Source organism: Cherax quadricarinatus, chromosome 4 (genome assembly GCF_038502225.1).
Source record: "Cherax quadricarinatus isolate ZL_2023a chromosome 4, ASM3850222v1, whole genome shotgun sequence".
NCBI lineage: Eukaryota > Metazoa > Arthropoda > Malacostraca > Decapoda > Parastacidae > Cherax > Cherax quadricarinatus.
In genome coordinates, this window is record NC_091295.1 from 45,212,879 (window position 1) to 45,231,718 (window position 18,840).

Genomic DNA, 18,840 nt, shown 5'->3' on the forward strand with positions numbered 1-18,840 from the left:
GACCTACTTTTACCGTGAAGTAGTCTCCCTCTCTTCTACACACCCTAACCTGAGCCTCACTATCCTCATAAAAACTCTTTACAGCATTTAGTAACTTACCACCTATTCCATATACTTGCAACATCTGCCACATTGCTCCCCTATCCACTCTATCATATGCCTTTTCTAAATCCATAAATGCAATAAAAACTTCCCTACTTTTATTTAAATACTGTTCACATATATGCTTCAATGTAAACACTTGATCTACACATCCCCTACCCACTCGGAAACCTCCTTGCTCATCCGCAATCCTACATTCTGTCTTACCTCTAATTCTTTCAATTATAACCCTACCATACACTTTTCCTGGTATACTCAATAAACTTATTCCTCTATAATTTTTACAATCTCTTTTGTCCCCTTTCCCTTTATATAAAGGGACTATACATGCTCTCCGCCAATCCCTAGGTACCTTCCCCTCTTTCATACATTTATTAAACAAAAGTACCAACCACTCCAACACTATATCCCCCCCCTGCTTTTAACATTTCTGTCATGATCCCATCAGTTCCAGCTGCTTTACCCCCTTTCATTCTACGTAATGCCTCGCGTACCTCCCTCACACTTACATTCTGCTCTTCTTCACTCCTAAAAGATGGTATACCTCCCTGACCAGTGCATGAAATTACTGCCTCCCTTTCTTCCTCAACATTTAAAAGTTCCTCAAAATATTCTCGCCATCTACCTAATACCTCCCTCTCCCCATCTACTAACTCCCCTACTCTGTTTTTAACTGACAAATCCATACTTTCCCTAGGCTTTCTTAACTTGTTTAACTCACTCCAAAATTTTTTCTTATTTTCATTAAAATTTCTTGACAGTGCCACTCCCACTCTATCATCTGCTCTCCTTTTGCACTCTCTCACCACTCTCTTCACCTTTCTTTTACTCTCCATATACTCTGCTTTTCTTATAACACTTCTGCTTTGTAAAAACCTCTCATAAGCTAACTTTTTCTCTTTTATCACACCCTTTACTTCATCATTCCACCAATCACTCCTCTTTCCACCTGCCCCCACCCTCCTATAACCACAAACTTCTCCCCCACATTCTAATACTGCATTTTTAAAACTATTCCAACCCTCTTCAACCCCCCACTACTCATCTTTGCACTAGCCCACCTTTCTGCCAACAGTCGCTTATATCTCACCCGAACTTCCTCCTCCCTTAGTTTATACACTTTCACCTCCCTCTTACTTGTTGTTGCCACCTTCCTCTTTTCCCATCTACCTCTTACTCTAACTGTAGCTACAACTAAATAATGATCCGATATATCAGTTGTCCCTCTATAAACATGTACATCCTGGAGCCTACCCATCAACCTTTTATCCACCAATACTGTTAGGTAAGACACATATGCAACAGTTAGGTATCTTAAGATACCTAACTGTTGCATGTGTGTCTTACCTAACAATCTGTCGGTATTTGATACCATTTTAATGTTCATCCACCAATACTACAACAAACTACTTTCATTACGTGCTACATCATACCTTGTATATTTATTTATCCTCTTTTTCATAAAATATGTATTACTTATTACCAAATCTCTTTCTACACATAGCTCAATTAAAGACTCCCCATTTACATTTACCCCTGGCACCCCAAATTTACCTACTACTCCCTCCAAAACATTTTTACCCACTTTAGCATTGAAATCCACAACCACCAGAACTCTCACACTTGATTCAAAACTCCCCACGTATTCACTCAACATTTCCCAAAATCTCTCTCTCTCCTCTAAACTTCTTTCTTCTCCAGGTGCATACACGCTTACTATAACCCACTTTTCACATCCAATCTTTATTTTACTCCACATAATCCTTGAATTTATAAATTTATAGTCCCTCTTTTCCTGCCATAGCTTATCCTTCAATATTATTGCTACTCCTTCTTTAGCTCTAACTCTATTTGAAACCCCTGACCTAATCCCATTTATTCCTCTCCATTGAAACTCTCCCACCCCCTTCAGCTTCATTTCACTTAAAGCCAGGACATCCAGCTTCTTCTCATTCATAACATCCACAATCATCTCTTTCTTATCATTTGCACAACATCCATGCACATTCAGACTTCCCACTTTGATAATTTTCTTCTTATTATTCTTTTTAGTAATCTTTACAGGAAAAGGGGTTACTAGCCCATTGTTCCCGGCATTTTAGTTGACTTTTACAACACGCATGGCTTACGGAGGAAAGATTCTTGTTCCACTTTCCCATGGATATAAAAGGAAAAGTAATAAGACCAAGACCTATTAAGATAAAATCAAAGAAAACTCAGATGAGTGTGTATAAATAAACGTGTACATGTATGTGTAGTGTGACCTAAGTGTAAGTAGAAGTAGCAAGACATACCTGTAATCTTGCATATTTATGAGACAGACAAAAGACACCAGCAATCCTACCATCATGTAAAACAATTACAGGCTTTTGTTTTACATTCACTTGGCAGGACGGTAGTACCTCCCTGGGTGGTTGCTGTCTACCAACCATTATTATTATTATTATTATTTCATGGGGAGGAGGGCTAAACCCACAGAGGGTCATACATCGCCAGAAGAACAGGATGCAATCAGACTTGATCCACAGAACGAGAGGTCAGGTCCAATTCCTTGGACCTGATTGGTATTAAGGAATTTCCCTTGATGGAACACTCACCCCCAGCATCAGCATCTTCGTTGTTTGTTGCATGGCTGCGCTCTTTAGCAGCAGACTTTCCCCTTGATCGTGAGCTTTTTGCTCTGCTTGGTTCTTCTCTATTATTCTCTTTGTTAGACTTTCTTTTGTCTCTATCTTCCTCATTACGAGACTTGGCAGATGGTAGCCTGCCTTTCACATCCTGATCACTACTAGCTGCTTTCCGAGAGGCTGTGGATGCTGTTGAAAGTAATCAATAAGTAAAACTAGCATTATTCTCATGTGATTATATGTAATTACATATATTAATATGCTATTCTTAAAAGAATATAAAGGCACGATATAATGAGGGTGTGTAAAGGTAGAAAGTTGAAAGTGAACACAGATAAGAGTAATGTGATGAGGGTATCAAACGATTTAGATGGAGAAAAATTGGATATCACATTGGAGGGAGGGAGTATGGAAGAAGTGAATGTTTTCAGATATTTGGGAATTGACTTGTCAGCAGATGGGTCTATGAAGGATGAGATTAACCACAGAACTGATGAAGGAAAATAGGCGAGTGGTGCGTTGAGGTATCTGTGGAGACAAAAAAAAAACGTTATCCATGGAGGGAAAGAAGGGAATGTACAAGAGTATAGTGGCACCAACACTCTTATATTGGTGCGAAGCTTGGGTTGTAAATGCTGCAGTGAGGAGGCACCTGGAGACAGCGAAGATGTCCTGTCTAAGGGCAATGTGTGGTGTAAGTATTATGCAAAGAATTCATAGTGTGGAAATTAGGAGGTGTGGAGTTACTAAAAGTATTAATCAAAAGGCTGAAGAGGGATTGCTGAAGTGGTTTGGTCATTTAGAGAGAGTGGAACAAAGTCGAATGACTTGGAGAGCGTATAAATCTGTAGGGAAAGGAAAGCAGGGTCGGGGTAGTCCTTGAAAAGGTTGGAAGGAGGGGGTAAAGGAGGTTTTGTGGGCGAGGGGCTTGGACTTCCAGCAAGCATGCGTGAGCTTGTTAGATAGGAGTGAATGGAGACGAATGGTTTTTGGAACCTGACGAGCTGTTGGAGTGTGAGAAGGGTAATATTTTGTGAAGGGATTCAGGGAAATCGGCTAGCCGAACTTGAGTCCTGGGAATGGTAAGTACAATGCCTGCACTTTAAAGGAGGGATTTGGGATATTGGCAGTTTGGAGGGACATCTAAGCTGTTGCATCAGAACGCCTTCGCAAAGACTGTGATTATGTATGAGTTATGGTGAAAGTGTTGAATGATGATGAAAGTTTTTTCTTTCTTTTTGAGTTTTTCTTTCTTTCTGGGTCACCTGCCTTGGTGGGAAACAGTAATACCCCGGTTTTTGCTCTTAATCCGTTCCAGAAGGTTGGCCAAAATCCGAAATGGACGAAAACCGGAGTAATATTTCCCATAAGAAATAATGTAAATCCAATTAATCCGTTCCAGACACCCTAAAAAATATTAACAAAAAATATATTTTATAGAGAATAACTATAACTTTACATACAGAAAACACTGAGAAATAAATATAAACCACTAATTTTAATGGATAAATGAACATTTAAATCACTATTACATACCATTTTTGAAGACTCTTGTTGGAGTATGGAAGGTGGCAAGGAGGGGAGAGAGAGAGGAGAGGTTATTGTTTGGAAGGGGAGTCCCCATCCATAAGGACTTGAGGTATCAAAGCCCTATCAAAAGCCCTATCAAAGCCCTCCACAACATTATCTCCCACTAACTGTTTTTCGTTGATCCACACCAACAACAACTCCATATCCTCGATTGTTTGTGATCTCTGTTTCGTTAGCGTATTTACCCTTTTTGCAACATCAGCTTCCTTGATTTCTGCTTTCTTCGCCAGGATGGAACTGATTGTTGATGTCAACTTCCCATACATCCTGGAGAGCTCGGCCACACGTATGCCACTTTCATATTTTGCAACAAGTTCTTTCTTTGACCCCACTGTGGCTCATTTCACTATCACAATCAATAAACAAGCACAAAAAACAATGGATGAACACACGAAGTATTGCTAATTCAACAAGAGACAGAGGTAGACTGAGTCTGGTCCGTGTGAGAAGCGGCATCCTGGGCGGGTGGATGCATCTGATACGGACAATTTCCAAGCAGATGTATGACACCCGGGGGAAATTTTGCCGAAAAAAGTGCTCAAAATCAGAATTGAACGATTTCCGCACTGGACGACTGTATACAGTGGTCCCTCGTTTTTCATAGTTAATCCGTTCCTGGAGCTGCTACTATTAACGAAATCTACGATTTGTGAATAAATTTTCCCCATAAGAAATAATGTAAATACAATTAATCCGTTCCTGACACCCAGAAGTATTAAAACAAAAAAAATTTTTACATGAAATATACACATAGTACATAAACAATACAATGGGAAATGACGAATGAAACATTAACAGCGTAACACTTACCTTTATTGGAGATTCTTCTTAGTGTATGGGAGACTGGAGGAGGAGAGAGAGTGGATTGTTTATAGTTTGGAAGGGGAATCCCCTACCAGCAACACCTCAGGTACCAATTGCTTTTCTAGGGTTGTTTCTCTTCTCTGTTTCTTAATGCCACTAGGACCACCTTGAGAGTCACTTGAGTCCTGTCTCGCAAAATAACTGTGGAGAGAGCACTGTTTCTGGCGTCTCTTTAACACTTCCCTAAAATGGCCCAAGACTTTGTCACTGTACATGTTGCCAACCTGGCTTGCAACATCCTTGTCAGGGTGATGTTTCTCCATAAATCTTTCCATCTTACCCCACATAGCAAAAATCTCTCTAATTTCTGAAGAAGGCACCATCTTCCATCTCTCTTCCTCCTCCTCTGCAGCAAGATTCTGAGCTGCAATCTGTTGCTGTTCCTGCTGAAGCTCTTGCAGCTCCTCAGTGGTGAGCTCTTCGTTGTGGTCTTCCACCAATTCTTCCACATCCTCCAAACTCTCATCCAACCCCATGGAACTCCCCAGTGCCACAATTGATTTTACAACAGACATAGGCTCATCAGGGTCAGTCCCAAACCCTTCAAAATCCCTCTTGTCGACACAATCTGGCCACAATTTTCTCCAGGCAGAGTTCAAAGTCCTGGTAGTCACTCCCTCCCAAGCCATACCTATAAGGGTTATGCAATGGAGGATGCTGAAGTGTTCTCTCCAAAATTCCCTTAGGATCAAGTGAGTGTCTGTGGTCACAGTCAAGCACCTGTGAAGCATTGCTTTGGTATAGTTTTTTTTAAAGTTTGCAATGACCTGCTGGTCCATGGGCTGGAGGAGAGGAGAGGTATTCGGGGGCAAGAACTTTACTGTGATGAACCCAAACTCCTTGAAAATTAGGTCATCCAAGTTTGGAGGATGAGCAAGTGCATTGTCCATTACTAACAGGCACTTGAGATCCAATTTCTTTTCCAGGAGGTAATTCTTCACACCACTCGACGAAAATTTCCCTCGTGACCCGTGCCTTACTATTAGATTTCCAAAACACACACAATTTACTTTTCATAACATTGTTTTTCCTGAACACTCTGGGATTTTCAGAATGGTACACTAGTAATGGCTTCACTTTGAAATCCCCACTAGCATTAGCACAGAACATTAGCATCAGCCTGTCTTTCATAGGCTTGTGTCCTGGCATTGCCTTTTCCTCCTGTGTAATGAAGGTCCTCTTTGGCATTTTCTTCCAAAAGAGGCCTGTTTCGTAACAATTGAACACTTGTTCAGGTTTCAGTCCTTCAGCCTCTATGTACTCCTGGAATTCATGCACATATTTTTCAGTCGCCTTGTGGCCCGAACTGGCAGCCTCACCATGCCTTACCACACTGTGTATGCCAGTACGGTTCTTAAATCTCTCAAACCAACCTTTGCTGGCCTTAAATTCACTCACATCACCACTATTTTCAGGCAATTTCTTTACCAGATCGTTGTGCAACTGCCTAGCCTTTTCACAAATAATCGAAGTCATAAGAGTATCTCCTGCTAATTGTTTCTCATTTATCCACACCAATAATAACTTCTCAACCTCTTCGAGTACTGGTGATCTCATTTTTGTCAGCATAGTTATTCCCTTTGCAACAACAGCGTCCTTGATTTCCCTTTTCTTGGCCACTATGGATCATATGGTTGTGTAGGGTTTCTTATACATCCTGGCCAGTTCGGCCGCAGTTGTACCACTTTCATATTGTTCAATGATGTTTTTCTTAAATTCAATCGTATTTCTCACCTTCTTTACCACAGGCTTGGCACTAGGAGCTTTCTTTGGAGCCATGGTAGCTTACTTAGTACTTGCAAGCACTAAAATAAATGGAATATTATGAAATATTTCGCTGGAGCACGTGAGGGGACCTTCGCTCACTGGTAAACAATGCCAGACTGGCTGCCGCCCCAGCTTACGCCGCAGGTACGTGTCCCGGACGAACTACGACTCGCGAGTCAACCCATGAAAAGCGAGGCCATGTTTATACGAAAATACCCCTATGATTTCCGAAATCTATGATTGCCGTGAACTACGAAAAGCGAGGGACCACTGTATATATAATAACTTGGACAATGCACAAATAATCTGTACATAGTCTTGGATTTGTCTCATTACACTGTCAAATGCTCCAAACTTCAGAACACTCGTGACTTGACCTGATTGTTATCTTCACCCTTATCTCTTCTCCTTTCCTACATTTTCTTTCCCTTTCCTTTCTTCTGCTTAGGTGAGTTCTGTCCTATGAGACTGATCCCCTCAGTTTTTGTTCTATGCTCATGGACCATTAGTTCTCCTGCAGTGTTCCTTTTCCTTTTTTATCTTGTCCTTAGACTACCTCCACTACTACTACTACTACTCCTATTGCTTTGCTAACACTCCACTCTGACTAGTGTAACTACCACTACACCCTTCCTCCCTTCTCATTGCTACCTCTGCTACTGTTGCACTACTGATTATTACTACTACTAATACTACTACTACTGCCTCTACTACTACTTCTACCATTATATTACTACCTCCTCTCGTTCTACTCCTGGCCCTGCCCCTCTCTAATATATATACCGATTCCCTTCCCTTCGCTCTTCTTTGTGATTATTTAATGGTCCAAGTTGGAGCAAAACATCAAAAGTTCATTCTCCTAAGTGCAGGTTATTTGCGTATTGCTATTTTTGCATAATAATAATGATACTTCACTGAATAATGAAATACAGTATATTGTAACTGACTTATTTATAGTAAATAATTAACAAGCACAAATGAGAAATATACAAGGCCACTTGAAAAATCACATGAATAAGTACATAAAGTAAATTTTAGTCATGTGATATACTTTATTGAACAAAATTATTTTATAATCCATTAAGCTTAAGTACTACAGTCTAAGTATTTAACTGTTCAATTTTCTATATGTAACTGTTCCACTTTCTGAAGATGGGAATGGATAAAAAAAACAAATACTTAAACATACAATACAGTGGACCCTTGGGTAAAGGCTTCATTGTTTAGCTGCAAAATTGGCTAACGGCTCACTTTGGTGTAAAAATATTGGTTTGGTTAATGCCAAATAACTCGGCTAAGGGCTTTCGTCCCGAACGTGTCCGCATGGCCTGAGCAGGCCCGGCCACTCACTCCGTGTACCAGCCAGTGTGCCATTGTTTACAATGTCAGTGAGGGCGATTCCACGCATACCTGTGATATATGTTGAATTATTCCAGTGTTTTCAGTGCTTGTAACTGCTAAATAAACCACCATGGGCCCCAAGAAAGCTTCTAGTGCCAACCCTGTGGTAAAAAGGGTGAGGTGTACTATTGAATTAATGAAAGACAAAATCGCAAAGTACGAGAGTGGAGTGCATAACTCGGAGTTAGAAAGGTTATATAACAAACCCCATTCAACCATCACTACTATCTTGGCCAACAAAAAGGCAATCAAAGAAGCTGTTGTTGTGAAAGGTGCAAGTATGCTTTCAAAACAGAGATCGCAAATACTTGAAGATGTGGAGAGACTGTTGTTGGCATGGATAAACGAGAAACAATTATCAGGAGATAGTGTTTCTCAGTCAATAATATGTGAAAAGGCAAAGCAGTTGCATGCAGATCTCATAGAGAAAATGCCTCCAAATAGTGCTGCTGCTGATGAATTTAAGGCCAGCAAAGGCTGGTTTGAGAGATTTAAGAATCATAGTGGCATACACAGTGTGATAAGGCATGGTGAGGCTGCCAGTTCTGACAAAAAAGCAGCTGAAAAATATGTGCAGGACTTTAAGGAGTACACAGACACTGAAAAATTAAAACTCCAATAAGTGTTTAATTGTGACAAAACAGGCCTATTTTGGAAAAAAATGCCAAACAGGACCTACATAACTCAGGAGGAAAAGGCACTCCCAGGACACAAGCCTATGAAAGAGAGGCTAACTCTAATGCTTTGTAGTAATGCTAGTGGGGATTGCAAAGTGAAGCCTTTACTAGTGTATCACTCTGAAACTCCCAGTGTGTTCAAGAAAAACGATGTCGTCCAGACTAAACTGTGTGTGATGTGGAGAGCAAACAGTAAGGCATGGGTCACTAGAGACATTTTTCTTGACTGGTTCTATGACGTGTTTGGCCCCACTGTGAAAAAGTACCTTCTGGAAAATAAATTGTCACTCAAGTACCTCCTGGTAATGGGCAACGCCCCTGCTCGTCCTCACGACTTGCAAAAGCAAATTGCGGGAGAGTTGAGCATTATCAAACTGAAGTTTTTCCTCCTAATACCACTCCTCTCCTCCAGCCTATGGACCAGCAGGTCATTTCAAACTTCAAAAAACTATACACCAAAGCAGTGTTTCAAAAGTGCTTTGAAGTGACCTCAGACACTGAACTGACCCTAAGAGAGTTCTGGAAAGATCACTTCAGTATCCTCAATTGCATAAACCTTATAGGTAAGGCTTGGGAGAGAGTGACCTGCAGGACTTTGAATTCTGCTTGGAGAAAATTGTGGCCAGAATGTATACAAGAGAGGGATTTTGAAGGGTTAGGGGCTAACCCTCAGGAGCCTATGCCAGTTGTGGAATCTATTGTGGCATTGGTTAAGTCCATGGGGTTGGAGGTTAGTGGCAAGGATGTGGAAGTGTTGGTGGAGGATGACGATGAAGAGCTAACCACTACAGAGCTGCAAGAGCTTCAGGTGCAACAGCAACAGACCACAGCTCAGGAATGTGCTTCAGAGGAGGAGGAAGAGAGATGGAGGAAGTTGCCTTCATCAAAGATTAAGGAAATGTGTACAATATGGACAAAGCTGCAGGCATTTATGGAAGATTATCCTGACACAGCTGTTTCAAACTGTATTGGCAACACATACAATGACACTCTTGTGTCCCATTTTAGGGAAATCTTAAAGGGATGCGAGAAACAGAGTTCTCTGGACAAATATTTTGTGCGACAGAGGTCCAGTGACTCTCAAGTTGTTCCCAGTGGCATTAAAAAACCAAGAAGGGAGGTAACCCCAGAAAAGGACTTGTTACCTGAAGTCTTTATGGAAGGGGATTCCCCTTCCAAACACTAGTACACCTTCATCCTCTCCCCTCCTCCTGTCTCATCACTCATCAACAAGTCCACAATAAAGGTAAGTGTCATTTCAGTACTGTTTATTGTGTATGTATCATTGTTTTCTGTGTAGGGAAATGTATATTTCATGTAATTTTTTTTTTTTTTTTTTATTACACTGGCCGATTCCCACCAAGGCAGGGTGGCCCGAAAAAGAAAAACTTTCACCATCATTCACTCCATCACTGTCTTGCCAGAAGGGTGCTTTACACTACAGTTTTTGGGTGTCTGGAACGGATTAATTGGATTTCCATTATTTCTTATGGGGAAAATTAAGTTGGCTAAAGGCTAAATCGGCTAAAGGCTAGCTCTCTGGAATGGATTAAAGGCATTACCCGAGGGTCTGCTGTACATGTAAAATGATACAAGGAAATAGATAAATAAGACTTTCTTTGCATGATAAAATGGGAGAACAAGTGGCCACAATTGTAAATTGAAATCCAAGTCTTTCATCACAGACTGGAAAAACACTGGAATGGGATCCTGAAGGAAGTACATTAGTGTTAAATATTGATATACTAAAGAAAGGGCAAGTAAACCACATAACGGGTGAGGTTTGAACCCATGGCAAGTGAGAACTTAAACTCCAGGCCAGTGTTTAAGCCACTCAGCCAGTGGCTTACACACTGGCCTGGAGTTTTAGTTCTCACTTGCTATAAGTTCAAAGCCCATCCATTCCATGGTTTGTCTGCAATCGTATTATTACAATTTCGTGAGTCATAAAAAAAAGGTGAGTAAATAACAAGATACAGATACTTACTAATTGTAGGATTTACTAAACTCATTAATTCATTCTGCATCAAATCTTTCACAGTAGCATTTTATCACAAGCAGACTTTAATAACATACCTCTCTGGCTTCTGGAGTTAATTGACTTCTCACTTCCTCTTTCCCTACTAGCCAAGGCCTTACTTGACTGCTTGTCTCCATGATCACTTCCTGGTTTAGTTCCTCTGCCTTGATTGGATGACTCTCTGCCTCCTCTGGCAGGTTTAGTGGAGGATTTCTCTGGCTTATTTTCTACTCTCCTTGGTTCCCTCTGTCCTTTGCCTTTATCATCTCTGCTTGAGCTTGTGTTCTCAGTCCTTCAAGAAATGTAGTATAATAAACATCTGCATAATAATAATAATAATGATCATATAAAAAGATTACTTGCTGATATTATTACTGTATTATGTATGAAAATATTAGTCTTCATTCTTTTAATATCTGCATACAAATTTTTTTTTTGAAAAAACTGAAGCTACCTGGCCTACAAGAGCTTTAAAAATATTTGTGTAAATATCTATTATGTAACCTAGGTAGTAGGTTGGTAGACAGCAACTGCCCAGGGAGGTACCACCATCCTGCCAAGTGAGTGTAAACTGACAGCCTGTAAATGTTTTACATCAGGGGTTGGCAACCTTTTGGAGAGAGGGGGGCCAGACAGCTATGCAGTCTCTCGGAGGAGGGCCATGTAATTAAATGTAATATATAAAATTTTTTCTCTAACTCAGACCGCTCTGTCCAGAAAGCTGCCTTGGTATGGAGGTTTAAAGAAAAAAAAAAAGAAATTTAATGTCATTTTATTTAAACAAGGTTCCTTATTGTACTGCATCAATAACTAAAAAAAATACTAATACCATTAACAAAAAATGCAAATTCCTTACTACAAATGAAATACAGTTAGAAATGGCAAATTATTTAATGAGACACTTGTTTCTACTTATTGTTCCTCAACAAACTCAAATGAAAAACTCTAAGGATACGAAGTAACTTCTCCAGGGACTGCTTAACCTTGAAGTGAACTTCTGCATCTGTATTCGATACTAATTAGATAATTAGTGTCCAGGTGTTAAGTTGGTTGGCCAGACGAAAATCTCATGCGAACCAGGGGTTGCCGACCTGTTTTACATGATGGTAGGATTGCTGGTATCTTTTTTTGTCTCATAAACATGGAAGATTTCAGGTACAAGCATTTATTTATATACACATCCCCTCTGGGTTTCCTTCTATTTTCTTGTTAATTCTTGTTCTTGTTTATTTCCTCTGATCTCCATGGGGCAGTGGAACAGAATTCTTCCTCTGTAAGCCACGCATGTCGTAAGAGGTGACTAAAATGCCGGGAGCAAAGGGCTAGCAACCTCTTCTCTACATTACTAAAGTTAAAAAGAGAAACTTTTGTTTTTCTTTTTGGGCCACCCTGCTCCAGTGGGATATGGCCGGTCTGTTGAAAGACGATGATCTGTTATGTAAATATTAGATTGTAATTTATGATTAAGTATTGAAAAAGATAATGGAATTTACACATTTATAGCTGGTACTGCGAAAAAGGTACTGTGGAGGGGATAGGGGTTGTCCTACGAAAGGATGAAGAGAGAACACAGGAGGTTTTTGAGTGCTAGGGGCTTGGACTTTCAACAGGTTTGTGAAAGCATATTTGATAGAAGTGGAGGCAAGTGGTTGTTTTATGATTTGACAGTATGTTGGAGAATGATTAAGGTAACATTTATCAGTAACATTTATGAAGGGATACAGGGAAAACAGTTAGCTGGGCTTTAGACATACATACATACGCACACACGCACATGTGGATTGTATGCTGAAAAAAAAAAATATATATATATATATGCCGGGAACAATGGGCTAGTAACCCCTTTTCCTGTAAAGATTACTAAAAAGAATAAGAAGAAGAAAATTGTCAAAGTGGGAAGTCTGAATGTGCGTGGATGTTGTGCAAATGATAAGAAAGAGATGATTGTGGATGGTATGAATGAGAAGAAGCTGGATGTCCTGGCTTTAAGTGAAACGAAGCTGAAGGGGGTGGGAGAGTTTCAATGGAGAGGAATAAATGGGATTAGGTCAGGGGTTTCAAATAGAGTTAGAGCTAAAGAAGGAGTAGCAATAATGTTGAAGGATATGCTATGGCAGGAAAAGAGGGACTATAAATGTATTAATTCAAGGATTATGTGGAGTAAAATAAAGATTGGATGTGAAAAGTGGGTTATACTAAGCGTGTATGCACCTGAAGAAGAAAGAAGTGTAGAGGAAAGAGAGAGATTTTGGGAAATGTTGAGTGAATGCGTGGGGAGTTTTGAATCAAGTGTGAAAGTAATGGTGGTTGGGGATTTCAATGCTAAAGTGGGTAAAAATGTTATGGAGGGAGTAGTAGGTAAATTTGGGGTGCCAGGAGTAAATGTAAACGGGGAGTCTTTAATTGAGCTATGTGTAGAAAGAGATTTGGTAATAATACATATTTTATGAAAAAGAGGATAAACAAATATACAAGGTATGAAGTAGCACGTAATGAAAGTAGTTTGTTAGATTATGTATTGGTGGATAAAAGGTTGATGGGTAGGCTCCAGGATGTACATGTTTATAGAGGGGCAACTGATATATCGGATCATTATTTAGTTGTAGCTACAGTTAGAGTAAGAGGTAGATGGGAAAAGAGGAAGGTGGCAACAACAAGTAAGAGGGAGGTGAAAGTGTATAAACTAAGGGAGGAGGAAGTTCGGGGGAGATATAAGCGACTGTTGGCAGAAAGGTGGGCTAGTGCAAAGATGAGTAGTGGGGGGGTTGAAGAGGGTTGGAATAGTTTTAAAAATGCAGTATTAGAATGTGGGGCAGAAGTTTGTGGTTATAGGAGGGTGAGGGCAGGTGGAAAGAGGAGTGATTGGTGGAATGATGAAGTAAAGGGTGTGATAAAAGAGAAAAAGTTAGCTTATGAGAGGTTTTTACAAAGCAGAAGTGTTATAAGAAGAGCACAGTATATGGAGAGTAAAAGAAAGGTGAAGAGAGTGGTGAGAGAGTGCAAAAGGAGAGCAGATGATAGAGTGGGAGAGGCACTGTCAAGAAATTTTAATGAAAATAAGAAAAAATTTTGGAGTTAAACAAGTTAAGAAAGCCTAGGGAAAGTATGGATTTGTCAGTTAAAAACAGAGTAGGGGAGTTAGTAGATGGGGAGAGGGAGGTATTAGGTAGATGGCGAGAATATTTTGAGGAACTTTTAAATGTTGAGGAAGAAAGGGAGATGGTAATTTCATGCACTGGTCAGGGAGGTATACCATCTTTTAGGAGTGAAGGAGAGCAGAATGTAAGTGTGGTGGAGGTACGTGAGGCATTACGTAGAATGAAAGGGGGTAAAGCAGCTGGAACTGATGGGATCATGACAGAAATGTTAAAGCAGGGGGGGATATAGTGTTGGAGTGGTTGGTACTTTTGTTTAATAAATGTATGAAAGAGGGGAAGGTACCTAGGGATTGGCGGAGAGCATGTACAGTCCCTTTATATAAAGGGAAAGGGGACAAAAGAGATTGTAAAAATTATAGAGGAATAAGTTTATTGAGTATACCAGGAAAGTGTATGGAAGGGTTATAATTGAAAGAATTAGAGGCAAGACAGAATGTAGGATTGCAGATGAGCAAGGAGGTTTCAGAGTGGGTAGGGGATGTGTAGATCAAGTGTTTACATTGAAGCATATATGTGAACTGTATTTAGATAAAGGCAGGGAAGTTTTTATTGCATTTATGGATTTAGAAAAGGCATATGATAGAGTGGTAGGGGAGCAATGTGGCAGATGTTGCAAGTATATGGAATAGGTGGTAAGTTACTAAATGCTGTAAAGAGTTTTTATGAGGATAGTGAGGCTCAGGTTAGGGTGTGTAGAAGAGAGGGAGACTACTTCCCGGTAAAAGTAGGTCTTAGACAGGGATGTGTAATGTCACCATGGTTGTTTAATATATTTATAGATGGGGTTGTAAAAGAAGTAAATGCTAGGGTGTTCGGGAGAGGGGTGGGATTAAATTATGGGGAATCAAATTCAAAATGGGAATTAACACAGTTACTTTTTGCTGATGATACTGTGCTTATGGGAGATTCTAAAGAAAAATTGCAAAGGTTAGTGGATGAGTTTGGGAATGTGTGTAAAGGTAGAAAGTTGAAAGTGAACTTAGAAAAGAGTAAGGTGATGAGGGTATCAAATGATTTAGATAAAGAAAAATTGGATATCAAATTGGGGAGGAGGAGTATGGAAGAAGTGAATGTTTTCAGATACTTGGGAGTTGACGTGTTGGCGGATGGATTTATGAAGGATGAGGTTAATCATAGAATTGATGAGGGAAAAAAGGTGAGTGGTGCATTGAGGTATATGTGGAGTCAAAAAATGTTATCTATGGAGGCAAAGAAGGGAATGTATGAAAGTATAGTAGTACCAACACTCTTATATGGGTGTGAAGCTTGGGTGGTAAATGCAGCAGCGAGGAGACGGTTGGAGGCAGTGGAGATGTCCTGTCTAAGGGCAATGTGTGGTGTAAATATTATGCAGAAAATTCGGAGTGTGGAAATTAGGAAAAGGTGTGGAGTTAATAAAAGTATTAGTCATTTAGAGAGAATGGATCAAAGTAGAATGACATGGAAAGCATATAAATCTATAGGGGAAGGAAGGTGAGGTAGGGGTCCTCCTTGAAAGGGTTGGAGAGAGGGGGTAAAGGAGGTTTTGTGGGCAAGGGGCTTGGACTTCCAGCAAGCGTGCGTGAGCGTGTTAGATAGGAGTGAATGGAGACGAATGGTACTTGGGACCTGACGATCTGTTGGAGTGTGAGCAGGGTAATATTTAGTGAAGGGATTCAGGGAAACCGGTTATTTTCATATAGTCGGACTTGAGTCCTGGAAATGGGAAGTACAATGCCTGCACTTTAAAGGAGGGGTTTGGGATATTGGCAGTTTGGAGGGATATGTTGTGTATCTTTATACGTATATGCTTCTAAACTGTTGTATTCTGAGCACCTCTGCAAAAACAGTGATTATGTGCGAGTGTGGTGAAAGTGTTGAATGATGATGAAAGCATTTTCTTTTTGGGGATTTTCTTTCTTTTTTGGGTCACCCTGCCTCGGTGGGAGACGGCCGACTTGTTGAAAAAAAAAAAAAATATATATATATATCCTAGGTAGTAGGTTGGTGGACAGCAACCGCCCAGGGAGGTACTACTGTCCTGCCAAGTGAGTGTAAAACGAAAGCTTGTAATTGTTTTACATGATGGTAGGATTGCTGGAGTCCATTTTTCTCTCATAAACATGCAAGGTTTCAGGTACATCTTGCTACTTCTACTTACACTTAGGTCACACTACACATACATGTACAAGCATATATATACACACACCCCTCTGGGTTTTCTTCTATTTTCTTTCTAGTTCTTGTTCTTGTTTATTTCCTCTTACCTCCAAGGGAAAGTGGAACAGAATTCTTCTCCGTAAGCCATGCGTGTTGTAAGAGGTGATTAAAATGCCGGGAGCAAGGGCCTAGTAACCCCTTCTCCTGTATATATTACTGAATGTAAAAGGAGAAACTTTCGTTTTTCCTTTTGGGCCACCCCGCCTCGGTGGGATACAGCCAGTGTGTTGAAAGAAAGAAAGAAAATATACATACAGTGGTCCCTCGCTTTTCGTAGTTCTCGGCAATCGTAAATTTCGCCAATCATAGGGGTATTTTCGTATAAACATGGACTCGCTTTTCATAGGTTGACTCGCGAATAGTAGTTCGTCCAGGACGCTTACGCACGGTGTGAGCAGGGGAGGCCTCCCTACCCAGCCAGTCTGGCATTGTTTACCAGTGAGTGAAGGTCCCCTCAAGTGCTCCTACGAAATATTTCATAATATTCCACTCATTTTAGTGCTTGCAAGTACTAAATAAGCTACCATGGCTCCAAAGAAAGCTCCTAGTGCCAAGCCTGTGGTAAAGAAGGTGAGAAATATGTACAGTGACAAAGTCTTGTACCATTTTAGGGAAGTGTTAAAGAGAAGCCAGAAACAGAGCTCTCTCCACAGTTACTTTGCGAGACAAGACTAGAGTGACTCTCAAGGTGGTCCTAGTGGCATTAAGAAACAGAGAAGAGAAGCAACCCCAGAGAAGCAATTGGTACCTGAGGTGTTGCTGGAAGGGGATTCCCCTTCCAAACTGTAAACAATCCAATCTCTCTCCTCCTCCAGTCTCCCATACACTAAGAAGAATCTCCAATAAAGGTAAGTGTTATGCTGTTAATGTTTCATTCATCATTTCCCATTGTATTGTTTATGTACTACATGTATATTTCATGTAAAAATGTTTTTTGTTTTAATACTTCTGAGTGTCAGAAACGGATTAATTGTATTTACATTATTTCTTATGGGGAAAATTGATTCGCAAATCGTAAATTTCGTTTATAGTAGCTCCTCCAGGAAAGGATTAATTACGAAAAACGAGGGACCACTGTGTATTTATTTATTTATTTATATATATATATATATATATATATATATATATATATATATATATATATATATATATATATATATATATATATATATACAGTGGACCCCCGCATAACGATCACCTCCGAATGCGACCAATTATGTAAGTGTATTTATGTAAGTGCGTTTGTATGTGTATGTTTGGGGGTCTGAAATGGACTAATCTACTTCACAATATTCCCTATGGGAACAAATTCGGTCAGTAATGGCACCTGAACATACTTCTGGAGTGAAAAAATATCGTTAACCGGGGGTCCACTGTATATATATATAAATATATATATATATATATATATATTATATATATTATATATATACAGTGGACCCCCGCATAGCGACCTTAATCCGTGCAAGAGGGCTGGCTGTTATGCGAAATGTTCGCTATGTGAATGAATTTTCCCCATAAGAAATAATGGAAATAAAATTAATCCGTGCAAGACACCCAAAAGTATGAAAAAAAATTTTTTTTACCACAAAAAAATTTTAATTTTAGTACACACAAACTGAAAAAGGCATGCACAATTACATGACACTTACTTTTATTGAAGATCTGGTGATGATTGATGGGATGGGAGGAGGGGAGAGAGAGTGTTAGTGTTTAGAAGGGGAATCCCCTTCCATTAAGACTTGAGGAGGCAAGTCCTTTTCTGGGGTTACTTCCCTTCTTCTTTTAATGCCACTAGGACCAGCTTCAGAGTCACTGGACTTCTTTCGCACAACATATCTGTCCATAGTGGCCTGTACCTCTCGTTCCTTTATGATTTGTCTAAAGTGGTTCACAACACTGTCATTGTAACAGTCACCAGCACGGCTTGCAATAGCTGTGTGAGGGTGATTTTCATCAAAAAAGGTTTGCACTTCAAGCCATTTTGCACACATTTCCTTAATCTTTGAAGTAGGCAATTCCTTCAATTTCTCTCTCCCCTCCTTTGAACCAGTTTCCCCAGGTCTGGCCTCTTGCTCTTGAAGTTGATCTATCAGCTCATCAGTGGTTAGTTCTTCATTGTCCTCCTCCACCAACTCTTCCACATCCTCCCCACTAACCTCCAACCCCAAGGACTTCCCCAATGCCACAACTGATTCCTCAACTGGTATACTCCTCTCAGGGTTAGCCTCAAACCCTTCAAAATCCCTTTTGTCTACACATTCTGGCCACAGTTTCTTCCAAGCAGAGTTCAAGGTTCTCTTAGTCACTCCCTCCCAAGCCTTACCTATAAGGTTTACACAATTGAGGATATTAAAGTGATCCTTCCAAAACTCTTTTAGAGTCAATCGAGTGTCTGTGGTCACTTCAAAGCACTTTTGAAACAGAGCTTTTGT

General features: G+C 40.1%; 1 protein-coding gene across 1 annotated transcript in view; it reads right to left on the reverse strand.

Annotated features, from left to right (window-relative positions):
• Positions 1-18,840, reverse strand: part of LOC128691924 (cytoplasmic dynein 2 intermediate chain 1-like) — a 73,486-nt gene that overhangs the window by 46,074 nt on the left and 8,572 nt on the right. The window contains exons 3-4 of the mRNA XM_053780907.2: positions 11,105-11,340; positions 2,700-2,918 (exon numbers count right to left, since the gene is read on the reverse strand). Of these exons, the coding sequence (XP_053636882.2) occupies positions 2,700-2,918; positions 11,105-11,340 (455 nt within the window). The remainder of the gene's footprint in view (positions 1-2,699; positions 2,919-11,104; positions 11,341-18,840) is intronic.